The sequence below is a fragment of the Acanthopagrus latus genome, chromosome 17, assembly GCF_904848185.1.
Source record: "Acanthopagrus latus isolate v.2019 chromosome 17, fAcaLat1.1, whole genome shotgun sequence".
Taxonomy (NCBI): Eukaryota; Metazoa; Chordata; class Actinopteri; order Spariformes; family Sparidae; genus Acanthopagrus; species Acanthopagrus latus.
The window spans coordinates 741,666-769,438 of NC_051055.1; the positions used below are offsets into that span (position 1 = coordinate 741,666).

At 40.3% G+C, this 27,773-nt stretch overlaps 1 protein-coding gene across 7 annotated transcripts in view; it reads left to right on the forward strand.

The window, feature by feature from the left end:
- Positions 1 to 27,773, forward strand: part of cdk14 (cyclin-dependent kinase 14) — a 281,729-nt gene that overhangs the window by 81,153 nt on the left and 172,803 nt on the right. For 6 of the 7 annotated variants that reach the window (XM_037072890.1, XM_037072885.1, XM_037072884.1 and 3 more), the window contains 5 exons: positions 1,192 to 1,437; positions 11,205 to 11,299; positions 11,931 to 12,010; positions 15,564 to 15,658; positions 22,999 to 23,061. In XM_037072890.1, the coding sequence (XP_036928785.1) occupies positions 1,192 to 1,437; positions 11,205 to 11,299; positions 11,931 to 12,010; positions 15,564 to 15,658; positions 22,999 to 23,061 (579 nt within the window). Of the gene's footprint in view, positions 1 to 1,191; positions 1,438 to 6,818; positions 6,920 to 11,204; positions 11,300 to 11,930; positions 12,011 to 15,563; positions 15,659 to 22,998; positions 23,062 to 27,773 lie in introns of those variants that run through there. The other variant, XM_037072891.1, reaches the window with a different exon arrangement.

Below are 27,773 nucleotides of genomic sequence, written 5' to 3' on the forward strand. Positions count from 1 at the left end.
ACAGCTCGCCTGCCTTTTTACCATACCCCTCATTTCTTTTTGTTTGGCCTGCATCTTTTTTGTATGTATTTCTTGGCTCATTTGCCATGCTAATTTGCTTAGACATGTTCTTCTTTTACTGCAGTTGGAGTACTGAAAATGTCTTGATCTAAGGGTTGTGGGTTAGGTCATTCTGTGAAGTGCAGAATAGTCACCTGTAGGGGTGTAATAGTAGTCAATGTTCAGTACATACCTTGGTACAAATGCACAAGCCTTTACCATGATTTTAATTGCACAGTTGTAAAAGTTACATACTGAGCCAGCTAGTGTCCGCTCAGCTCCACCTGAGATAATAGACACAGCTGATGATGCATTTTGAAGTAAACAGTTAGCGTACACTCTCACAAATCATATTCTTTTGTACTATTAGACCCCCAGTTAACTATACTAGGATTATTATCATAGGTAGGCACATAATCATCATTACCTAATGGTCAACCAGACTATAAATCATTCATACGAAGTTTCCAGAGAAAGAAGCCTGTGCAGTGGGAAAGGATCTGTTCTATCCAATGGAACCTGGCCCTGTCCTGAGTTAAAGAACAAGCCAAAGACCTGCAACATGACTCCTCCTTGTGTATGAGAGTAATTAGAAGTTCTTCCTGCAGGGGAGCCCAGGCCTAAATATTTAATCTGAAGGCACCGTGGCAAAACATGTCATGCTACCTGCATCTTTTGTCCAATATACACAGTCCATGGTGGAGGAGTAACTGTTAAGGTGCTTTGTGTTGGAAAATAGATTTGGAGTGTGGAGGGATATGTGTGTGTCTGGTGGACTTGTAGGAGACAGTAGCGTAGTAGCATGTCTGCCCAATTGTATGGATATGTAGATGTGTGTCAGAGAAAAGGTGGAAGTGTGTGAATGCAGTATGGGAACAGCAGCAGCAGCAGCAACATTCAGCAGTGTGTGTGTGCAGCAGAGCCGACAAAGGATGGAGTGATGCTAAAAAAGCTCTCATCCTAGCAGAGCGGTAGCAGCAAGGCTCTACAGGGGGGAAGAGACTCAGGCTGACAGAGAGATGAAAAACCGGCAGGATCTTGAAGGCTGGGGCACAGTCAGTTTTTGGCTGAACTCTGGTAATTGCAGATGAATTTTTTTCTTTAATGCTCACTTTTATATTCTCTCTCTCGTCATCTCTTCCTTTTTGACAGATATGTGTCACAAAGATGTCCACACGCAGCTGCCAGGGAACAGACTCAGTCATCAAGCCCCTGGACACCATCCCTGAGGACAAGAAGGTGAGAGTGCAGCGCACACAGAGTGGTTTCGACCCATTTGAGAAGCCCGCCAGCCAGGTGAAGAGGGTCCACTCTGAGAACAATGCCTGCATCAGTGCCAAGAGCTCATCTGCTGGCAAGGAGTCGCCAAAACTGCGTCGTCACTCTAGCCCTAGTTCTGTAAGTACACCTTTCATATGCAGAGCATAAGGCTGCAACTAAGGATTAGTCTAATTATCGATTGATCTGCTAATTGTTTTCACCATTAATGATTAACCATAAAAAAGGAAATCTGAAAAATAGTGTTCAAATAGCTTATTTAGTCCAACCAGCAATCCAAAGTCCAAAGGCTCTTCATTTACTGTCATGAATGACAAAAAAGCAACAAATCCTAATATTTAGAAGCTGGAATCAGCTAACATTTGACTTTTTACACTATGGCTTTATATTTGTGTCCAAAGTCGCGGGAGCGATAACACATCTTCACACGCACAGATCTCTCTGCGCACGTAAATTATTTCATGTCATGCACACAGATTCAACTGTCGCGAGCACTTGTTTGATCTTCACCCACAGCAGAGGCAGGCAGTTAGACCAATGCTGACCCCGACCCTCTTATGATTGGTCATTTTCCAGCCCCAACGTGGGTAGAGAGCCTTGAGAGAGAGAGTGATGCCACCTCCGTTCACTGCAATGGTTCAGTTTTTTTCACAGCAATGGTGGATCATGGAGCCCCTCAAAAGTTCCCAGAAGTTAGCACAAGCTAACCACCGCTCAATGTAATTCCTATGGAGCATTCAGCCGGAGCAAGACTTGTTTAAGGTAAAATGTTTAAAGAATGACAATTTCATGTCAGTAGTGCATCGGAATTAAATTGACATGAGTAATTAAGTATGTTGGCGGATTCTTCCCTTCTAGATTAGAAGATTCAGAGAATATTAACATCTAAATGTTTAGGCTAGCACACTGGATAACGATAGCAACACATGCTAATTTCATTGAGGCTGTGGAAGGATGGGTGAAGCATATGATATGAGGACAGTTATTATGAACTGCGAGCTCATAATGTCACGAATGCATTGCACTGACTTTTTATATATTGCTAGCTGGAAAGACAGCTATTTTGTGAAATATTGCAGCCCATACACCATAGCCTACTATATTAGGGCTGTCAGTATTTATTTGATATTTGAATATAGGTGCAGTGATGCCACTTCACAACTTTATCTTGCATGATACAGGCCAGGAGTGATGAGTAGACAAAAGGGAGACTGAAAACATAATGAATGTGATGCTTTTCAAGCAGTCATACTAAACACATGTCCCTAACAGGTGATATCATCTTGCGCATAATTGGGAACCTAAAATAGGAGCACTTTGCTGTGAGGCACCAGTGATGCTGCAGGCCAGGAGTACTGAGTGGACCACAGTGAGACTGGAAACATAGTAAGGTGGGTCAGGCATAATAAATAATACTAAATGGTTATTACCTTGCAATATTATTAAAGGAATCATACTACACGTAACCATTGCTATTAGTCATATTATTTGATACGCCTGTGCAGCGTCATGCAGTGCAGTACAACAGCTATGCCATAAATTCTGCTTTTTAATCTTGTTGAGTTTTTGTTGACATTATCAGAAGGGTTTGATCTACTTTATGTTATTTGTTGAGGTCAGAGTGGGTGGTGGTGCTGTGCTGGACTGCATCATCTCAACAATTGTTGCTTATATTTTGCCTTCAAGTATTTTAATGGAGAGGGCAAAATATCAGGAACACTGATGAATATAATGCAGCACAGCACAGCAGCATCCACTATGACTCCTGTAATAAATAGCTACCAGAATGATCACCTTTTTGACAATGTCAGCTATAAATAGAAATATGTATATTATATAATTATATATATTATATATTACATAAGTTTTGTAAATGTAAGAATGTATGGCAGAGCAGTTGAACTGGATTATCTTAGATTTTACAAGTGAGCCTTATGACATAGGTGATGAGTCTGTATATTAGTATGATATGTATATTAGTAACTGTAATGAATACATAGTCAATTAATAATTGAAGTTATCATACGGCATTGGTGCTGCATGCTGTACATCAGGGGAACTGAAGAGTAAGGACCAAAGATCTTATAGCTCAGGAGTGATGATGACAAGGATGTTACATGTCTCTTGTTAATGGTTGTAGCCTTCTGGTAGTTGGTAGAACAGTGACGTTTGCAGGATACAGGTAGGTGGAGGGGCAGTGATGCTGGTTTTATCCTGAAACACTCAGCTGTTCTGGGGTTGCTTGATGTTGAACCTAGGCCACTGTTCTTTTTCACCTACTTGGTTTGGCTCATGCTTCTAAGATGGCCATCTTTTTAAGTTTTGTTTTTTCCTCTCTCTTTTTTTTTGCTTCAATCTGCAACCTCAACCTAATAAATCTCCTGATGATATTTTCTTTTACTCCACAGCATAATGGAAGCCTGCTCCAACACACCCTCTGCATTGGGAAGCTCTGCGAGGGAGGAACCAGTCTTTTTCTGAAACAGTACCTCGATGTGATGAATGACAGCAGAGGGTTCTGGCAACTTAACCTCTCTTGGTTTTTGCATTGTTTTGCCTGTTCTGTGTTCTCTGTTTGTAATTAAAAAAAATCTTAATGTTCCAATTGGTGTGGTTTTTGAAAGTGTGCAAAAGTACAAATGCATTGTTTGAATATCATTATCTCCAATATGTTTTTGTTATTAAAATGTTTGTAGGTGGTTAAATTGCTCCTTAGCCAAACAGCTTGACGTGCTGATCTGTGACTTCTTTAGATACTGTTTGTAAGGAATTCATTGTGGTATTAAGTGCATTGGGGAAAAAACAAGACAGTGTGTAAATTATAATGCATCAGTTAGTAAGTAAGTAAGAATGGTTAACAAATGGTGATAAAATTCCATTTACATGAATTCAAATCCAAATTTATTTATTTTACGCCATGGATTTCCTATTAGAACACAGTTATCATTATCTGATATCATCATCATCATAATGCTGTTGTGAGACTTATTGTGCAATTAATTGGCAAATCATTATCAGTCACTTGTTAGTCTGCCTCCTTCATGTCTGAAAGTTAAAAAAAAGTGGGGCTGTCAGTTTAACGCTTTAATTAGATTGATTAATTAATTAATTACACTACAAATTAACGCAAATAATTCTGAGATTCTGAGTGGCAATTCAATGCGCAAGCATATTACATTTGGCCCATTGAAGGGTAGACGCCGCGTCGAACGCTGCTGCCTGTTGGCGCTGATGAGAATTGGGGCAGCCATCTTGGGGCGGTCACCTGTTCCACTCAGTGTAATCTGTTCAGCAGGCGCGATTAGGTGTCAGCGCATTTAATCAATCGTAACTCTGATATAGAAACTGATTTTCACGCGGGCTTTTTTTTGCTGTAAACGTCATACATTATAGCTATGACACAGGACACATGGGCCGGCATATTTTATTCATTATAAATGGATTAACAGTAATAGAATATTCTGATGTATGATATATGTTATGTATGATAGGTATTTTGCAAACACTATAAACACAACAGAAATCATATAGGCTCTCTCTCTCTCTCTCTCTCTCTCTCTCTATATATATATATATATATATATATATATATATATTTACACACACACACACACACACACACATTATAGATACGTTTATATATCAGAGAAAATTAAAAATATATAAATCATGTAGAGTATCAATATGTTCATATATATATTATAGATACGTTTATATATCAGAGAAAATTAAAAATATATAAATCATGTAGAGTATCAATATGATTCATATATATATATATATATATATATAGAGAGAGAGAGAGAGAGATAGATAGATAGATAGATAGATAGATAAATAGATTTATATATCAGAGAATATGAAAATATATATAAATCATATATAGAGTATCAATATAACTAATATCAGGTCAATGAGTGAGAAATGAGAGAGAGAGAATCATGAGTGACTAAAACAAAACCTGGATAACAAATGGGGACGGGAAGGAAGTGGAATGCCTTTACATGCTCAGACTTGTGTAACAAAGCAGAGAGAATAACATGTAATGAAAACGTAATGTAAAGATACATTCTCAATTTAACAGAACATAACACATCCCCACCCCAAACCATATTTACACATTTACAAAACTCACCAGAGTTTCACACAAGTTAAAAACGCATGTTTGCAAAACTATTCTACAATCAGATGATCTGTATGTATTATTAAAGTAACGCAACGTAGCATTTCGACCTTAAAAAGATGTTTCTAAACTAACTGGGGTGGTAGAAAACTGATTTGTAAAAATTGATACGTATGGCGGAAAATCGTTACAAAAGACAACAAATAGTAATGTTAAATCTTACTTGTGAAAAGTAATCCCCCGACTCCTGTTCAATAAAGTCCGGCGATTAGAGCAGGAATAAGCTGCGCAATGCTGCAGCATCTTTTCTCCCTGCTTCTCAACTCAAATTTATTTATTATTCTCTTTTTTTCGTTCTTCTCAGTAGCTTACGTTCATTCAACTCGTAGAATGACCGCCCCAAGATGGCCGCCGCAATTCTCACTGCCCGGCAGCCGTTGCGGCGTCTACCCTTTATATGTCTATGCTAGCACTGAGGAACTTGTCCGGAAGTGTACGTCACTTCCAACCTGCGTCGCTAGTTAAAGCAAGGTGACGACAGACATGAGCCGTTTTTAGACAGAGCACCAAGCCGCCAATTTGCCAGTCCTTTTAGCGGCTCGGTCCGCGGTTTTAAACAGAGGCCGGCAATTTGGGGGTGTGTTTTGATCCGCCGATTTTCCGCTTCGGAGGGTACACTTATTTCCGCCTCTCCTGCTATCTAAAAACGAGGCAGAAATGTGCCGGCCTCTGCGTGAGGTGGGCGGAGGTGTCAATGACCTGCATTGATATGCGACCCACAACCGAGGAGTTTTAAAACCAAGAAACAGCAGATCACAGCAGTCAGTCCATCACTTCATCCATCGACATTAAGATGAACAACTGGACAGCCGCTGAGATCCAGGAGATGCAGCGTCTCCTCGGTCTCTGTAGCTGTTTGGTTGTGTTAGCTTGTTGTTGTGTCGGCAAGCTAAGGACGGTCGCTACTTTCAAATTAAAAGCCGCCCACTCCAGTGGGGTGCAATGTAAAGCTCTTATTTTGAAGACAAATTCTATGTCACTGTTCACAGCCTTATACTTCTACTATTAATTTTGAATTGCCATATTTAGTCAGCTTTGGTATTCTGCAGGCAGAGAACTGTCACTGAGGATGTGATTCGCGTTTACGTACTGTACTGAAAATGGTGCTGTGTCATTCACCCAAGGCAGAGGAGATGACTCACATTCAGTAACTGTACTGCTAAAATTAGCACCGTGTTGCTAACATCTGTGTAGCATCGTCTTAAGTGATTTTACTGCACAGTAAAAGTCACTCACGTTCACGAACATGATCCTCAGCAGCTGCCGTCGCGAACGTGATTCACGTTCATGCTGATTCAGTGACAGCGCGAACGTGATTCACGTCCTCAGCAGGTCGTTCACGAACGAGGGATGCCAGGACGTCACGTTTTCGATCATGATTCGCGAACCTACTGCAGGCAGAGAACTGACGCTGAGGAGGTGATTCTCGTTCACGTACTGTACTGAAAATGGCGCTGTGTCTCTCACTCATGATTCTCATGGTTCACGTTCAGTAACCGTACTGCTGAAATTAGCGCTGTGATGCTAACATCCGTGTGGCATCATGTTAAGTGATTTTACTGTGCATAGAGGACACTTTCACTGTGTAATATTTTTAGTGCATGTATACCACTCAGAGCAGCACTGCGTCTTCCGCGAATGATTGCGCACCGTCCCTCAGTAAGTGAACATGAAGCTCAGGGCTGAATTATTAACTGAATGACGGATCGTTTGGCTGCTTATCAGTTCAGGGAGTTGGAGAGCAGTGAACGATTCGGTGAACGAATCTTTTGAACAAATCATTTAAATGAACGGTTTCTAGAGATTCAGTACAGTAAAAAGAACTGCTGTTCCCATCGCTTGCTCAAAGCAGCTGCACAGTGTTGTTGTGCGTGTGGCTGTTGATTTTAACTCGCATGTGAAGATCAAACAAGTGCGTGCGACAGTTGAATCTGCACATGTGACACGAAATAATTATGTGTGCAGAGAGATATGAAGATGTGAAGATGTGTTATCGCTCGCTCGACTTTTGACACAAATATGACACCATATTATGCTCAAAGAATTTACTTACTTACAACAAATCAGTTATTACAATCGTTTAATTTTCTTTCAATTATCAATTAATTGACTTATTGCTGCAGCTAAAGCCACACTTAGAAGTCTGTCATCCTTATCATTATGGCATATCATATCAGTGACACTTGGCAATCACCATGTAAAATATGCACCTGATTGTGAAGTCATTAGTAGCAACAAAGTATCCTGGAAAAGTGTAATTAAGATACCTTTACTCAATTTTGTAGCGGAAATGAGTCTTACAAACCTGATTGCCTGGTGCTTGCATCACCAGGGGCTGGCTACACAACTTTGATTGTGGCTTAGATCTGTTAAAAGCTCAAATCCCACATAGACCAGTTAGGCAAAGCTGTCTAATCCTTGACTTAGAAAAACCTAAACCCAACCAATTTGACTAGTTGCCCTTTAGCAACCTCATGCTAGTCCTTTGATCATTTTGTTAGTAGGCTTATTAGCCCGATCACAAGTTATGCCTGTCAGTTACTCTTATTTCATTAAAAAAGTAATAACCCAGGCTTTTGATGCAGAGGGGAACAAAATATAAAAAAATATATAAATAAATATATATATATATATATATATATATATATATATATATATATATATTTTTTTTTTTTTTTTTCAATTGTGAAAACTTATAAAACTAAATATTTTTAAAAAATGTCTTTTTAGAGAATGCAAAATTCTGCGTTTTACTGGTCAGACACAGGGTATGTAAAACCCCAGCACAAATCTGGTTCTTCTAAAAAAATGTAGTTGGATAGGCTTGACCTAAACCACCTGAGTGAAATTAGGTTTCTATATTGGCGATACATGATATTTTGACCTAAGGAAATGCGAATAAACCTTTGTTTTCTTTTCCAGATTTTCTTGAAATTTGGTTTACCTGGAAACTTAGCTTATATTGTGACAACCTAGACAAGCAAATATAAATATATACATATATAAACTATCAGAAATTCTTTGGTCCACATTGTGGCCTCTACAAAATACATTAACACAGTTCAGAGATCTGTTATTGGATAGTTAGTGGGGAAATGACTGAGGCAAAGACCACCCTGACCACGGTGGAAATAAGGCCATTTGTTGGAACAAAAAAATTGGTCCTCTACAAAAAAGCCTCTTGCACCGTGAAAGAAAAATTTGCATAACATTAAAAACAGTAAAATGAATAGAACTTTTGAAAGATTGACTCTATCAACTCCAAATCTGCTATATTGCTTCAAGGGATGAAAAGACAAATTTCTACTATAAATGAGCCAGATTGGTCAAAAAACATGGACCAATGTATTTTCACAATGGGCAGGGCTTAGAAATTATTGGCCATAACTCACACTCCCTTTGCCCTATCATCACAAAACCTGGTGGGTAGGTTGACAACGGGACTAAGAATCTGCCTACCAAAGCATGTTAAGCTCAACCTACAGGGGGCGCTATAAATTCCATTAGCATGTAGCTGAAAACACAATTTGGAGAAATCTTGGGCTTATCATGGTTATGTGTTGCACAGAGCCTTGAGGAACATGGCGGCCAATGTCATCAACTGTGGGGGATGAGGATCAGGGTGGCCGGTTTGGGGCGAAATGGGCTAGAACCCACAGATTGCCGCTTGCGGCTATATTTTATTTATTTATTTTTTTTAACTGTACTAACCTGTAAGCTAAAGTGCTTTATATAAGCGGAAAATCAGACTTGATAAGCACATTTGAAACTGCATTCACATACAATGCCATCAAGCCTATACCCGATCAGGATAATCAGCATGTCAGTGATTTGGGGGCGTTTTACCTTTAAAACATCTGTTTTCTGTTGTTGGACAGCTGAAAAAGTATGACATTTGATAGTAAATCACATGTTTATATATGGAAAATATACAGATCAGCAGTCAACAGCTGAGCTTTGAGATCCGCTACAGTTATGTTTAAAAGTGACCACTGATGATAAGGTCACATTCAAGTACAGCCTTGGAGCATCTGTTACCTCATGTGAATGAACTGTAAATGTGTATTTATGCTTGTAACACATGTACTATATTGAAAATGTGGCTGCTGATGAACAGGTGCATCCTTAGACACATGTTTGGATGAACTGCCAAATTACACAGAGTAAGATACACTTAATTGATCAGCAGAAATCCCCACACACAGCCACATGCATACAGGTTACCATGGTTACCAAATGATTTGAATTAACATACTGACTTAGACTCAGAACGAAATTTAATTTCAGGGGCTCAGCATAGAATTAAAATATGAAAGTATATCAAAAAATACCACAATAACAATAAGAATAATAAATATCAAAAACGGAAACATATTGAGTGGAGATTAGTGAAAGGGACATTTTTTAGGTGAGGTAGTTGTGAAGTGAGAAGCGGTAGCTGCTTTGAACACATCCCAGTCAGTGCACTCAAAACAGTCCTGTAGTCTGGTCTAAAGTCTGAAGAGCCAAGATGGGGGTGGGGGGCTGCTCTGACTGCATCTTTCATGATGGTGTAAGCCATGTCTAATGTATTTACTCCCCTAGCTGCATAATCCACATGCTGGTGGAAATGTGGGAGAACTGACTTCATGTTGGCCTGGTTGAAATCCCCAGTGACAATGAAAAATCCCTCAGTGTGAGTAGATTGCAACTCACTGATAGTCCGTAGAGAACTTTCATGGCCTCTTTAGTATTAGCGCTGGGGGGCACACACACAGCAGTGATGGAAACTAAGGTAAACTCCCTGAGCCGATAGAATGGTCTGCAGTTTACATTCAAAAGCTCAATGTCTAGTGAGAAATGGCTTGAGACAAACTTTGCATTTTTACACCAGTTCTTGTTGATGTAAATAGACAGACCACCCCCTCAGGATTTACTGCTGAGTGCACAGCCCCTGTCCAGGATTGATGGGTTTAGCCATGTCTCTGGCAGAATTATTACGCAACAGTTCCTCATCTCTCATTTACTTGTTACATCGCCTCCACTTACTTACTGTTGGCTTGTGATGCTAGGAGCGTCCATAGCAACTAGGTCTTGTTGTAGCTCTCCGAGGCTACAGAAACACTCCTGAATAGCCGTGTCTATGAAGCCAAAGTCATGAGATAATTGTAATCCCAGCAAGAGATGTCGATCACATATTAATTTGAAGAGATTTTTGCCGTTTTTTTGGCATCCTAGGCAGCAGACAGATACAGAAATATTCTAAACTATCACGAGCCGGTGTAGCAGCAGCCGGACAGGGTGCCACCATCTGTATATGGCCAATAAGGATTGCCTCAGTCAGTATACAATTCAACAGTGGTATAGTTTGGTCTGTTTGATTTACAATCCAAAAGCAACAATAATAGTGACCAAGTGACCAACTGCTAAGTTTTAAAGCTAAAGTCTGGTTGGTTCACAACACAGACTGACACATTCAGCCCAACCAAACCGCACTAACCTTGCAACAGACCAGGGTTCCTTTAAGTGAACCAAAGAGGTAAGTTTTGGAAGCACCATCTTAAGTGATCAGCCATGGCCTTCTGCAGTGTTTAGTGAGTTGAAGTTAGAGTTAAAGCTAAGCAAGTTTCTTTCATCTTTCATCATCTATCTATCTATTTATTCATTCATTTATTTATTTCTGGGTTAGTGAATTCATCCTTTTCATCTATTTCTTTTTCCTCAGCCTACAAGCCCCAAGTTTGGAAAGGCTGATTCTTACGAAAAGCTGGAGAAGCTGGGAGAGGGTTCATATGCGACAGTTTACAAAGGAAAGAGCAAGTAAGTAGTGTGTGCATGTCGTATCAGTCCTAATCCAGTAGCTCTTCTTTTGAGTTCATAAGAGCCACTCATGCAGGCACTGAATATTACATTTAATTATGTAGGAGCAGCACTGTAACGTGATGAATTCATTAAATGGAACGGCAATACCAGTTACACAGTCTGTTTTTATGTAAATAATATGTTAACCTCCTGTCGCGATGCAAATCCCACACATGCAGTGTAATTTATTTTATTATAATCACTATAGGATAGATGTGTTTAAGCTCCGATTCATAAGTTACTGTATGTTCCATATTTTATGATGTGCTGCGTTTCTGTTTTCCTAATTGAATTCTTGAAAATGAATCTTTCACACACTGTAAATGTAAGAAACTACGCAGACTCAAAGATCCTCTCTGTAATTATGTTAGTATGTGTGCTCCTCACTATAACAGCTTTGATTGGTGAGCTTCATTCAGTTGTAATCCTGTGGCCTTGTGCCCGGGTCTCACTCCACTGCTGCTGAATTACATTTCATTGACTTAACCCTTGCTGTTCTCGGTCTTCACTGATTTTAATAGATTATTTTTTCATGGTGCCAAATAACGCATAATTACCATGCTTTGTCTGTCTTGTTTATTGTTGCCAGGGTGAATGGGAAACTGGTGGCTCTGAAGGTGATTCGTCTGCAAGAGGAAGAAGGGACACCTTTCACCGCCATAAGAGAAGGTAAGAGGCTCATATGTGGAATAAAAGTGCTTAAATCTGACTGTAATACCGAAACAGACCAGTGAAATTATCATGACAAATTGATACTTAGAAAAGTGCTTGGCTCCTCCCATGTTACCAGCAAGATAAGTCTTGGACAGAGGACTTTCATCCAGATAAACTGAGTCCGAGTCCAATGTATAAAACCACCCAGAATATCACTTGTATTGCACAGTGAGTCTACTGGGAGCAGTGCTAGTTGTAAAGTCTGACAGCAGCAGGAAGGAAGGACCTGTAATTTCTCTCCTTTACACACTTGGACCTATGATATCTCTCCTTCACACACTTGGACCTGTGATATCTCTCCTTCACGCACCTGGACCTGTAATATCTCTCCTTCACGCACTTGGACCTGTGATATGTACTTCATTATGAATGTATTAATTCTGTTGGCAAAGTTCCACATTCATAAATGTAAATTCATCAGTGAAAAAACTAATTTTATATCTTTTCTCCATGAAGTTGTACATTATGTTAATTTGATTTCTGGCTCCAACAACAGAAAGACAGTTAAAACTGTCAACATATGGTCCTTCTCTCTCCTTTTAATAACTTATAAGCCTCCCCTGGCAAAGCTTTAATTGTCCTTTTCCTTTGTATTTTCTATGTTCGTTCACTATTACATATATTTATGTCTGTAAGTTACATCTGAACTGTAAACCACTTTTTGCAATGAAGATGATTTATAAAAGAAAAAAGAAAAAAAAGATCACGCCAACAGGAAGTCAGAGACACAGGAACGGCATAGAGTATTGGGCCCCTTTTCAAAATAAACACCCTGTGCAGACTCCCAGATCAACAAAGTTGGGCAGCCAAAAGGCTCCGCTTCTGAAACATTCCCGCTTTGAATGTTGTTCTCTTTATACATCCATGGTATGATGCCGTGCGATGGGCAGAATAAAACCTGTAGCAGACACACATGGTTATTTTCAGTAATGTTAAAGTTTTTGTCTGTTCAGAACATGGTGGCTTATGTCATGCTGGTCATTGTCATTTTTGTGCTGGTTTTTAGTTCAACCATAAGTGAGGAATCTGTTACATTTCCCAACACCAGCTGCTTGAGAGACTTTCATACATTCTGTATTTGTAGTTTTTAAATATAAGGTGTTGATGTCGGACAATATATATGCTGATACCAATATATCTGTGATAGGCTAATATTGGCTGATGAAATCATCCTACAAATAAATCATTCGTGCTATTTTGCACAATGTTCATTGTGTGTCCTTCAAGGAATTTAGATGCTAAAAAATTCCAAGGGGTCATGTATCTTAAAATAACCCTTTAAGTGTATTATGAGAAGCATGAGAAAACCCTGCCTGAATAAAGCCAGTCCACTACATACAATTCAAAGGTGTATTACTTCAATTCAGTTATAAAGCGACAACTGTAGTAGGCAGAGAAGGAAGATGGAATTGTAGACTTAGAAATGGTTATCCTTAGGGTGTCCTGCAGCAATATCCTTTGGGAGGTGTACATAGGTGTATCGCATTGGGCCATCACCCTGTTAAAAATTAACAAATCACCTACTGCCTATGAGTGTATCACTAAGGCACTTTGAAATTGAACTAATTCAGCAATTACTGAGCAGGAAGCTCCCAGTGCTGATATGTGAGCACCATTACAGGCTGCTGCTGAATAAAGTAATATATCTAGAGTAGAGAGATTTGATCTAGACCTAGAGATTTGAGCATAGGTGTGTATATGTCTGTGTGCTTTTTAAAATGATACACACTCACGCTCATTACTAGAGATGAGTGGAGTATATGTATGGCGGCGAGTGGTTGGATCTTCAAATGCTTACACGATCTTTGACGTATTTATAGTGCAAACCCCCTGCTTAGTGAGAGGACTCCTGCCTTTTTGATTATTTTAAACAACCTTTAGGTACTCGTACAGGATGAAAGTATTCATGAAGCTCCATCACTCGCCAACTCTCTGAACATTTGTCTGCCAAAGCTCCCCTGTACCCTTGGAAAAAGAACTTTGTGTTTGCTAAAGTAATCACATTGGCAACTGTCTGACAATCCCATTTTTGTCTCATAATAAAAGCTGTGCTTATGATGCTGCTCTCATTCTGTCCCAATGAAACTATTCACTGTGCAGTCTGACTGTGGCCCGATCAGTTTTCCTGTCAACTGTTTGTTTTCCTGTAAATGTATGTCTGTGATTGCTGGAGAAAGCATTGCAGTTTGTTTCTTAAGTGTAACCACACCTCTGTGATTATACTTCTGCAACATGTGTGTCTTGAACAGGCTGTGTGAAGGAGAAATCAAAAATGTTTGATATTAAGATTTAAAATCTGGATGATTTGTACAAATCTCTGAGATGGACAGCCACAACACCCAATGACAGAGGCATGCCAGAGCAACTGATTGGTGTTGCAAAAAAAATTTCTAGCCCTAAGGCTATTATTACCTAGCATAGTACTGTAGACAGAAGTAATGTGGCGCATTGATCCTTTGCATGGTTTGTTGCCAACTAAACCCACAGTTTTTACCGGCTTAGACTCAACCTGAGTCAACCCATGACAGAAGTCGGACGACCAATGAGTTGTTGATCTTTAAAAATCAATATCTGGTTGTCTGAAAATTGCATAGTGCTGAAAAATGAGTTTCAATTGGAAATGTAATTGAATCATGACCTGAAAATTGAAATAAAGATGACACTATCATTTGGAGAATCATGAAGCCCCTTACTACTTCCATCGAGGGGGTTAGGTTTTCATCCATGACCTTTGGCTGGTTGGTTGTCTGTCAGCAGGATTTAATATACAATTCTAAAAAGATTTCCATGGAACTTGGGTGGGTCTTAGTTGGAAATAGTCTTGGCCCAGAAAAGACCCCATCAACCTTTGATTTTTTCAACAGTGCATTGTAGATAGGGTGCTTTGTGACTTTTTCGTTAATTTCTCTGAGAATAGTGCATGGATGATTGGTGACAAAAATTAGGCATATTGTGTCTATGATCAGGTGATCTGAAATTATGGTTTTATTTCATTTAGAGGTGTGGAATCTTCTCATGCAAAACTGACAGGTGCAATTTCTGTAAACCTTTGCTCACTGCACAATGCATCGTTTTTCTCTTACATCTGCACACTACTCACAGATTGTTCTCAAAGTGAATCACATGTGAAATTCTTAACAGATCTGTCCCAGAATGTGATGATCACACCCAGCCTCCTCAGTACAGCTGTGAGAAGCTTTGCCAGTAAAGTAATGGGCAGTTTGATCTCCCTAACACATCATCTCCCTAGTCTGCTTATTAACAGTGTCTGTTACGTCATAGTGTTGACAAGTGAGTGTGGGAATGACTGTGGTAGATCCACCTTGTGTTTTCTTTTTCTATTTTAATCTTTTCTTAATCCCCTTTATTTATGTACAGAGGCTTGCACAGGCATGTGTTGCATCCTAATGATGCAGATAATGAAGTCATAGATCATAGCAATGCCTCTTGTGTCTCAAAATGTGATTCCCATTAACTTTGTCTTCCTCTGTCTGTTCTGTCTCTGCAGCATCTCTTCTGAAAGGCCTGAAGCATGCCAACATCGTGCTCCTCCATGATATCATCCACACCAAGGAAACCCTGACTCTGGTCTTTGAATATGTGGTGAGGCTGCACACTACCATGCGATTAGAGATTACCCACTTGATCCTTTATGGACAGTCTGTAGACATCTGAAATTATGTTGAGAATCTGTTTTATGTGTTTGTTTAAAAATAAAAGAACCCCATAGTTTTCAAGGACTCAGAGGTCAGCACTCATCTCTGTGTCTTGCATTTGATTGATTTAATCTCAGTGCCTCCTTGCTGACTGAGTTTCAGTTTTTATTACTCTGCCCACAGAAACATGAGCTATGGATATTTTGATTGGCATGCTCTGGTTTATAGGGCACTTGAAGAATGTTAAAGCAGCCTGGATATTTTCCGCTCTTTGCTCAGTGCCATAGGATGGTTGCCAGCGGAACCGGAGGCAGGTGTGTCTGTGCCCAGATTAGGAAGCCAGGTGATCATTTTATACGAAGGTCACTGTTTTAGTATGTTTCCATATTTGTCCTGACAAGTACTGTGGACACATATGACAGCAAAGAACTTCATAATGATGTATTTACGGCCTAAAGGAAAAATGAATTGTGCTTTCTAGACCCACTTAACCACTTAACTCTGGATTCAGCCCCTAAATTGTGCTCTGTTAATCAAGTGTCAGCTAGAGTACAATTTAGATATCCTTGAAAAGATATTAGAACCTATTAGGATTTAGATTTTATATGATGCTGATAGATCATTATCAGGCAATCCCAAATCCTTATCTGTATCATTTGACTTTTTTGGCAACCACTGCAGTTCCCATTGGTCTAAAGGAGTGAAAAGCCACAGCACTACTTGTAAAATCGGAGCTTAGTAGTTCTAGTGCTTAACTGAAATATAGTTATTTGAGTAATTCTTAATGCCTGTTACAATGTCAGATTACCCAAGGAATTATGCCTTGGCTAAACATGTTGATAACATTAGATTTCTCAACAAAATGACTATTACCAAGCAACCAAATATTTTAGCTGTAGGATACAGTTAGGCTGACCATAGGTGTACGAATGAAACTAAATCAGCAGTAAAGTTGAGATACAGTAAATCATTGTCATGCATCCTGCAATCAGCTGAATTTAAGAAGTAGTATTAAAAACATGCTGTGTAATTATATAACTGACTTAAGCAATACACGCAGAGGCAATGGTGTTCTACAGCTTTTGTCCACAGTGGCCACCATAATTTCCCTCCTACCTGTAGTGCTATTTATCCAGCTTGATTGTTTAGGTGGCAACTGTAAAGTTTTGGAGATATCAGCTGTAGAGATGCCTGCCTTATCTTAAATATGCTGGAACTAGCTGACAATAGATGACTTAAGGTGCTCAAAGCTCCAAAATACAACTGAAAAACTCAACACTAATGTCTCTTGAAACCATTACCAAGTTACTACTATCCAGTACTTAGCTACTTAACAACAGCTCCACCAAGGAGGAAGTTGTGGAATGTGTTCATCCCACTCTGTCACAAGCACAGTCCTCTCATCCATGAGTACCCTTAGCAAAAAGTTGTTTATTCAAGTGTACTACAGGTATACTTATTTTATACTAAAACTGAGGCAGTATACTTGAAGTGTACTTTACTATATTTGATATACCTAAGAAAAGTATAGTGAAGTATACTTGGCTTATACTGAAAAGTACAAAGGATAGTCTAAGTACATTAATACTTAAACTTACAGTTATACTTTGATACTAAAGCTCATACTTGCACTTTACTATACTGTAATGCCCCTTGTGGACTGTGGTGCAAAGACTGGTGTAATTATGGTTCGTGAATTTGGTTGTGAATAAGATGATGTGTAAGATGGCTGTGGGTTAATTCACATCCTTGTTCTGTGGTTAAATTGTGTCGAGTTAACAAAGATGGCAAAAATGTTGGCACCATGAGTGACTTTCCATCTTCCAACATTACTGTGTGTGGTAATATATGGCATTTCTCTGGCTAGAACTTGCCAAATTATAAGTACTAATACTTTGTATATCTTGACATAAGTTCAGAATAAGATAAAGTAATTAACTTGTGCTTACAATTAATTTAGCAGAATAAAAATGTTTTTCACTACACACATTTGCTATGAGGTATTACCCCTATAGAAGTATTAAGTTAGTATACTTTTTAGTACCCTACAAGTACATGGTCCATAGTATACTTGCTATTAGGGCTGGGTGATATGGCCTAAAAATTGAATCTCCGATTTTTTCACACTAAACTCGATTTAAGATTTTAATCGATTATTTTTTATTTTTTCTCAAGAACAAACTTCAAATTACAAAGAAATTATTAAAAGCATCTGCATGCATTGCATAGTAAACATGACATGTTGGTAGATGTACAGGACATCAGGTGTGTGTTTGCTGTCTGTTTTACACATTTTTGACCAGGAAGACAAGCCAGTCTGCTTCCTCTGGTTTGAGTCACGACGCGTTCCGACTTTGTAGCACAAGCCTGCGGTCGAACATTTTCAGCATGTGGATGAACCTCCAGCTTTTCCACTGCATATACAGGCACCATATCATTGTCAGGTCGGGGTAAAAGGGAAAACTATGGAAGGGAAGGGTGGACCCAAATGCAGTAACACCGGAGGCAAAATCAGGAGAACAAAAGGCGAGCTTTATTTAAAGCTGTTACAAAAACCAAAAGCAGACCAAAAGAGCAAAAGGCAAAGTAGCAAACAAAAACCAGACAAAGTAGCAAAGAAAACAACTAGACAAAGTACAAATCAAAAAAAATCAAAGTCCAACTTAATCATAGAAAACTCAAAACCAAAAACATACCAAACGGGACAGGAGCATGGACAGGAGCATGGACAGGAGCATGGACAGGAGCAAGGAGCAAGGAGCAAGGAGCAAGGAGCAAGGAGCAAGGAGCAAGGAGCAAGGAACAGGAGACAGCAGACAGCAAACAGCAAACAGCAAACAGCAAACAGCAAACAATGACTGGGCGAGGAGTGAGGGGAACACAGAGACTAAATACACAGACACTAATGACATGACGAGGAACAGGTGAGGAGACAGGAGGAAGGAAGCCAGGTGAGATAATGAGGGGGAGGAGCACAGAGGAACAGACCAGGAGGGAACGAGACAACAGACAGAGGGAGCCAGAGGGAAGAACATAGGAGAACTTAAAGGACACATGAGGGCATGGAAAAATCAGAACATGAGACACAAGACATGGAAAAAAACAAAACACAGAACACAAGACATAGAAAAAAGGACATGAATCATAACCCAAAAACCAGAAACAAAGAACAACACAAACAGGAGTCATGACAATCATTAATGATATGCAAAGTGACTGCACCCATAAAAGCTGTCCACCGGGCGGCTTTCCTGTCACATGGGACACAATTATTACACGATTCTGCTAATGTTGGCTTCTTTATAGCGGGTGTTTGTGGGCTGCCACGGTTTTCTCGTAGTGAACAACAAGTGTCCCACTTGCGTCTGTTTGAGATTCTGAAATAAATGGGTCGGGGCGCTGCCTTTAGTTGCAAAAGCCTTTGAACAAACTTTGCAGCTGACAGCGGTTTGTTTGAGGTCTGACACTACAGAACCAAACTACTAAGAGATGGTGACTTTTTAGGAACAAGCTCGCTGCATGTTGTGTTTGTTTCTCTGTGGAAAGTCAATGCAGGGAGAGTGGAGCCCACTATGAACTACAGGAGCCCGTAAGGAGCATCGGCGGAGCAAGTTAAATTAAAAATAATTTAAATTTTTAAAATCGTCCTAAACCAAAAACTCAAATTAATCGATTTTGCCAATTTATTGCCCCGCCCTACTTACTATACTTATACTTAAGCATACTTAATAAAATGAACGTAAAGTATACTACTTTTTGCAAAGGGTAGATACATGCTTCTGACTGTGTAGTGATATGGAGTCGTTCATTAGCGGGAGCATAGTTCCTACATGACAGTAAGAGGAGAAATGTGTATATTTGATTTGGAAAGAACTTCACCTTTTAAAATCTGGCATCTTCAGTCAGCATGTGGTCCTTTTCGCCCTTTACAAATCTGTCAAGCGTCTCTCTGCTTAGCTTCCACATACATTTTGTATGACTAGAAACATTTTTACCACTGCTTTCAGGATAGAAATGGATAACAGTAAATCTACAAAGTTCAGAACAGGCCTAATCCTCTGTTTACCCTTTGAGTATGTATCAATTGATGACCACTTTTGATGGTCACATTGATATTCAGGTCCGTGTTTGATCTTAAAGTGCCAAATTGCTTAACCAGATCAAGCTTACTCAGCTTTCCATCATGTCTGCATTTAATGAGACAGAGCAATGCCCCCTGTTGGTAGATAAAACAAATGTCAAAGGTTCAGCTTTTGAAGGAGATTTGTTGAGTGGAGCTCAGGTGGTCATGTTTGAATAAAGAATAAGAGATAAGATTGACTTTGGAGCTAAACAAGGTAGTCACTTCTAACCCTTCTAATCCTTCCAGATAATGTATAACTTTGAATCAGTAGATTATCCATTATGATGGCACACATTTCTTTGAATGTAAATTTATTTACTGGTGACTAATGGTTAGTTGAATGAAATGTTGCATTCCAAGCTGTGAAAATGTGTTGGATTGCTGGTTAGCATCATGTCTATTTATCATCTTATGTTGAAGTGAGCTGTAATCAGCCTGTGCTGTTTTACAGAGAGCTTTTCAACCAGAAGAACTGGTTCATTTTTCTTATCTCAGAGCCTGATGTTGATTGACAGGCAGAGGGTGACATACACAAGGAGAGGGCATAAAACTAGGGGGAGGCGACAATGAAATGTATTATGGAGCAATTAAGGACAGGCATGTTGGAGCATCTGCTTGAATCATTCAGCAGAGGAGACTCTGGGGCTGTGGGAGATCCATTGCCTCCTCCAAACAAAATACAGAGGTGAAAGGCAGGCCACTATAACACCGCAAGTCATATGAGTCAGATGGTGATTTTCTGATAGAGAGGACATGAGTTCAGTGTAACGCGGCAAGTGAATGGGAAGGTTATGGTCTGCTTTCAATGGCGGTGGTTCCGGTTAGCTTAAAGACACGGCAGGCATCATGTGGGATTTCCGCACATACGTGTATTCCAGTATACAGAGCATACCAAGCCAGGTCTCTATGACACTAGTTATAATATGTGTCAGGCCTGGACTAAAAGGAGGACTCAGATGCAGGGCGATCAAGACAGACACACAAATGAATAGAATAAAACCTAACCTGACTACACTATTAGCAAACAAAGAAATCAAATCCAACCAGGAAATCAAATCACTCCGAAGGAGGGAAAACAAGAAATCAAAGCGCTCCATGAGGGAGAAAAAAACAATAAATCAAAATTGCTTCACAATGGGATGAAAACTAAGACTAGGTAAAATAAAACTGATCTAAGAAACTAGGAAAATAAGGACACTCCAAAAGGGAGGAAAACAGAGGCTAACTATCTATTCTGAGCTTCACAAGAAAACAAAATCGCTCCAAAATGGAGGAAAACAAAAAGGCTAAATCTGAAAATGAGAACTGAAAAGCACAATCAAAAATTACAAACAAAATTCACTCTTCTCAAGGCACAGGGATAACAGATCAAAAATCAGCATGAACTTAAATACTTATCAAGACAAGACTGTGACTAAGGCCGAGGTGCACGCAGGAACGAGACACACTGGTACAAGACAAACAAAGACACAGACTATTTAACACATGAGGGAGAGGGGAACAGGTGGAAACAATCAGGATTCAGGGATGAGGTCAGACCGGGGACACATGAGGAAGGGCAAGTGACCTGAAACGATAGGAGGTTAGATTTTCAAAATAAAGCAGGAAGTTCATGAGACAAAAAAACCCAGACAAGACCTCACCGCTGTGTGACAACATGCATACATGCACTGACAAACACAGGCCGAGGGTCCTACAACAACACTTCACAAAATAAAATAAAGATAGAACTGCAAGCAATTATGAACAGGGGCCAGCTTCCGTGGGCTCTGCGGTGTGCAAGGGGGGGCCTGGAGGATTATGGGCTCAGGGTAAAAGTGGGGACACAGGCCAACGTCTGAGCTGTGGTATTCGCTGTAATGGGAAGTGCACTGGATGTGCAAAAGGCTGAATGTGTGCCGATTTGGATTTGTTGCAATAGGCCACGCCCACATTGACCAGTCATGACCACCTTCAAGAAATGGCCTCGGGATTTCATACTAACCAAATTTTGTAAAATTGGTGTAGCCGTTCGAGAGATATAAACTTCCCATATCTTTAACACCCCCTAGTGGCTAAAAGTTGCCAAATTTGGCTCATCCCTTCCCAGTCTCATGGCAGCCAAGGATTTCAAATTTGGTGTTAATAGCAAGTTTGACAGCGATATCAAACAGTTTATATTTTTATAGCTAGCAGCAAAAATTTGTTTGTTGATAATTAGTGCATTTTTTGACCGAGCAGATTTCTTTTGATCAGGTCTTTTGATTTAGATCAGATCTAGCTGAAGAGTGTATGTGCCAAGTTTCACGCAGATCGGACAAAATCCCAAGGAGGAGTTTGAAAAAGTAGGTTTTCCAGTTTTTGCGATATTCCTTTCAGGGAATCTGGGGATACGGGTTTTTTGAATGTGCGACATATGGTGTGGGAGTTATAGGCAAAAACACGCTGGCCTAATAAAAAGGGGTCTTCACTCCGCTGGCACCAAGCATGGTGGAGAAGAAGTACACCTGCTCTTCTTCTAGGTACAGTTTACATGATCCACTAAACAAAAGGAGGTGCCACCTAGTGGCGCTACATTCAATAACTCTGACTGTTACATCAGCTTCAGAACAAATCACCCCACGTCTCACAAGTTAACACTACAGAAACCTTGATTAATGCCAGGAAAGAAGCAGGTATGTGGATACCCCTATCCAAAAAGAGAGGGTTTTTTTTTTCATGTATCTGTAAATGTGACATTACAAAAGGAATGTCCTCCTTACACTGAATAGCATTGACATCCAACCCAATCACCAAAATTGATGTTGCCAATGTAAATTTATGCAAACCACAGATATGTTGCACTTTATTTATTTAGGGTCAGTTTCAATCTTATGTTATGACAATGATGTGCTAATGGTCTGGTTTATGGCACAAAAAACCCCCTTCGTCAAGGTTAGGAAAAGATCAGGTTTACAATTACCTGATTGTGCTGCCACAAAAATGGCCGGAAATTGGTCTGATGAATCATCAAATATATGCTTTGCAGAAATGTAAAATGCCAACATTTTTCTCTGGCAGCTGTTCTGTCCCACTGCCACGGTGCCCTGCTCTCTAGATTTGCATTGTAAATCCATAATATGTCAGTTTTAAGACTTTCTCGTGTTAACATGTTAACATTGTGCTTTTTTGCATTTGTTTTACAGCACACAGACCTGTGTCAGTACATGGACAAACACCCTGGGGGTCTCCACCCAGACAATGTGAAGGTAGAGTATGTTTAATCATACTAATCACACGGCATTTAGTTTCATCAATACATCATCTTAAATGTTACAAATGTGTGGGTGACAGCAAGTGACACATTGCTACTAAGATTAAGACAGTAATGTAACCATGACAGTATAGTTGAAATGTAACATTTTAGTTGTCCTTGGTTGACTCTAATTGTTATTAGCCTGGGTTTTGGGACGCATCATGGGGTCACAAGGTAAAACTTCAGGGTCACATGATGAATATTTTTCAAAAAGAAATATAAAATTCTGCTGTGCAAGCCATGAGCCACTGGTCTATTCCACATACTCATTTTAGCTGTTCAGTGTGTCCAAGTTTTAAATACTCCATTGTCATTGGCTATATGCAACACAAGTGCTTCAGTTTTTATCAGTCCACAAGGATATATCTGCAACCAAGACAAAGTCTGTGCAACGTTAATAATATAAGAAGTTGTGACACAAGGTGCAGACAAACCAGATGTCGCCAGGGTTTAAAATCAGAATCAGAATTTTTTTAATTTGATGGGGATGATGGGGAAATTTGTTTGTCCCAGCAGTGAACAAAAGCAAAAATAAACAATATAATAAACAATATAATTATAATAATTAAAAAGGGAAGAAATAGAATAGATGTATATACATATTTACATATTGATAGTAAAACATTAACTGCACATTTTTATATCCAGATTTTAAATATGAACAATAAATATGGGTGTTAAGGAAATTGACCAGATAGTGCAAAAAGAGAAGTGAGTTTTGTACAGACATATTGCACAGTGCAGAGTACAGGGTGAGGGGTGAGGTGAGCAGCAGGAAGGAAGGACCTTCGACACATCTCTTTCACATACTATGTCAGTGTATCGGTCTGTTGCTGAAGGAGCTGCCCAGTGCTGTGAGAGTGACCTGCAGGGGGTGGGACTCCTGCACCAGCAGTGATGACAGCTTGTCCATCATCCTGCTCTCTCCCACCACCTGCACTGGGTCAACAGGGCATCCCAGGATGGAGCTGGCCTTTTTGACAAGTTTATCAAGTCTCCTCCTGTCTGCTGCCGAGATGCTGTGGCTCCAGCAGTTTACTCCATGGAAAATGGCTGATGCCACCACAGAGTCATAGAAAGAGGTCAGGAGTGACCTGAGCTTCCTCAGCAGATACAGTCTGCTCTGACCTCCCTTGTATGTAGCTGCGGTGTGATCAGTCTAGTCCAGTTTATTGTTCATGTGAACTCCCAGGTACACCAATCCACAAAGTCCTGCATAAGTTCTATGATGAGGCTGACGATAGCAGAACCGTCAGAGAACTTTTGTAGATGGCAGTGAGGTGATTAGTGGTAGAAGTCTGCGGTGTACGGGGTGAACAGGAAAGGGGTCAGGAATGTTTCCTGCGGGGCCCCTGTACTGCAGATTATTGTGTCCGACATGTAGTCCTGAGTCCTCACATACTGTGGCCGGTTAGTGAGGTAATCAAAGATCCAGAATGTGGGATGTTGTTTCACCCCTGTGAGCCCCTGCTTGCCTCCCAAGAGTGCAGGCGGTATGGTGTTAAAAGCACTGCTGAAATCAAAGAACATGATCCTTGCAGTGCTTCCAGGCTTCTTCAGGTGAGACAGTGATCTGTCAAGGAGAAAGATGATGGTGTTGTCCACTCCGATGCCAGGTTGATATGCAAACTGGAAAGGGTCCAAAAAAGGACCCACCAGAGAGTGGAGATGGACGAGGACCAGACGCTCCAGGATCCTCATCAGGTGTGAAGTGAGAGCAACTGATCTGTAGCTGTTGAAGTCTTTTTGGTGAGGGATCATTGGTACTGGTACCACGCAGGAGGTTTTCTACAGCAATGGCATTTTTCCCAGTTTCAGGCTTAGGTTGAACATATAATCCATAATCCTGCACAGCTGGTCTGTACAGGACTTGAGGAGTCTGGAGCTGATACCATCTGGACCCTCAGCCTTCTTCACCTTCATCTTCCTCAACTCATTTCTCACCTGGAGAGACGAGAGGGACAGAGTGGAGCATGAGGGCTGAGTGTCGGATGGGCGGGAGGGTGTATGTAAGGGGGGGCAGTGGGGGGAATCTGCAACATGAAAGCTGTAGAAAGGGAGGCAGAGGTGAGAATGGGGCAGTAAATGGGGTGATGGAAGAGGTGGTGGTGGGCAGCAGAGATGACTGGGCTGGGGAAGGGGTGGGTGTTTTGTCAAACCTGTTGAAGAATAGGTTCATGTTGTTCACCCATGTCTGATCCCCCACAGCCTGGGAGTCTGCAGTCCTCTGCCCTGAGATTGTTTTAAGGCTTTTCCAGACTCCACTGACATTTCTCTGCTGCAGCTGGTTCTCCATCTTCCTCCTGTAGCTGTTCTTTCCTTCTCTGATCTTCTTCCTCAGCTCCTTCTGCACAGCCTTCAGCTCCTCCTTGTTTCCTGACCTAAAGGCCCTCGTTTTCTCCTTAGGTAGGGCCTTTATGTTAGGATTACTCCAGGGTTTGCTGTTTGAAAAACACTGTACAGTCCTGGTGGGTACAATATTAACAACACAGAAGGTTATATAGTCTGTTATGCCTGTTGAACTGTCGATGTCCTCCTCATGGGAAACACACAGTTCTTCCCTCACAGTTGAGTCAAAGCAGTCCCTCAGAGCCTCTTCAGACTCCTCAGTCCATGCTTCAACTGTGTGGGTTTCCACTGGTTGCCTGTTAACAAGGGGTTTGTAAACAGGCAGGAGATGCACCAGGTTGTGGTCAGATCTTCCCAGGGGATGGAGGGGGGTTGACTTGTATGCCTCCTTGATGTTGGCATAAAATAAGTCAAGTGTTTTATTGTCTCTGGTGTGGCAGGTGACATACTGTGTGAATGCGGGCAGGGTGGGGGACAGAGAGGCATGACTGTGGGTGCTGTGTCTGCAGTGAGCTTGTGACTGAGTGAAGAACAACACAAGCTGCATCAGCTTTAGCGATGTGTGTGTGTGTGTGTGTGTGTGTGTGTGTGTGTGTGTGTGTGTGTGTGTGTGTGTGTGTGTGTGTGTGTGGAGGGGGGTTATTCACAGCGAGAACAACCACCTGTGTGAACTCCCTCGGGAGGTAGTGCAGCCTCTTGCTAACAGCTAAAAGTTTGTTGTCCTTACTACAGCCGTGTTCTTTAACAGTGATGTGAATATTCTATCATGAACTGTACTACTTTCTCTATTTCATTTTGCAACATATTGTTTTTTGTTTGTTGATTATCAAAAGTTTAGAGGTGACAGGGAACAGTGGAGGGATAGGCACCGAATTAGTGCCTTCACTTCGATGCAATGGGCACACCTTGTATACACGCTCTTACAAACACTTTGTTATTACCATATGTCCAATCACTGTCTTGCAGCCAAGTGGCATCCCTCCTTCTGTGCTGCCTGTTATTCAGTTTTACACTTACATATATATAAACAAAAAGACTCTAAACAATACCTTTTCTCTGAGAGAGGTCAACTGGCTGGACATTCAAACTTCTAATTTCATGTGTCAGAGTTCATTCAGATTTGATAAGAAGCAAAAGAATCTCTCCCAGTTCTTTACAGAAAAAAGAGTGAGTGAAATTAGGTCTCACGTTTCATAGTGGTACTTGCTGACTCAAAGAAAAGCTGTGATATGTGTCAAGCCAGTAATAATGAGCCCGGACATAGATCAAAACTAATTTCAACAAAAATAGATTAAAAAAAAGGTCTGGTTGTATCCAGTCCACAATGAGTCCTAAGTGGACTTTCTGCAGACTTCCAGAGAGTCTTCTTGATGTTCAGACTTCACCGCCTTAATTTCATGTGATTCATTGCAATACTTACTTATTATGAATGTGTAAAACAATTACTTCATAAAAAATTGATTGAATCATGTAGGCCAGAAATAATTGTCAACCACATCATGATAAAGAAATATGTAGATGTACAGGCTATAGAAGAAACTAGAATGCATTTATTATTGTAGCTTTTCAGCCTGTCTATCAGCGACTCATATCCATGCAGCCCCCCTCTCAGACTAGACATAATGACAGTGAACATGTGATGGTATTGTCTAGAGGGTAGACATTTTGATTTAACCTAATTATGCACTGTCTGCCACTTCCTCCTTTGAATTTCTTCTTCAAGTTTGCTAACATTCATCTTACTAATGCCAAAAGTTGAGGTTAAACTACATGAAGATTAAACACTTAAGTAACATCTATATTTAAACCTGACCTCAACCACATTACATAGTTTTGACTGTCTTACATCAGCCTCAACTACAACTTCATTTTTCCTTTATCGTTCAGTAAGACTCCACACTTCTCTAAGCACAGTACTGACTGTCCATTGTATTACACAAGACATAAACCTTTGTGAGGTTGTGAGATGGCACGACTGACCGTCCCTCTGCTGGACATGCATTCAGTGATGTTTTCCATATTATGTTCCGTCATGCAGGAAGGTGATAGTTCAGGCTCCATGTGTTATGTAACACAGGTTTTACCTTTTGCCATTGGAGATTTCCATATGTAATATGTGTTTTTGCTGCCGGCAGCAGCCTCATTGAGATTCACATGAATAATTTAGGATCATTCTGAATGAGCAGAGGGAGGTGTTGCTTGACTCCCCTTCACTTTGTTACTTATTGGTGAGATGGCTGAGCTGGGATTTTTAATAGGACTTATGGCTTTGTTCCTATGCATACATTTAAAGGAGGTTTATCTACAACTACCCAG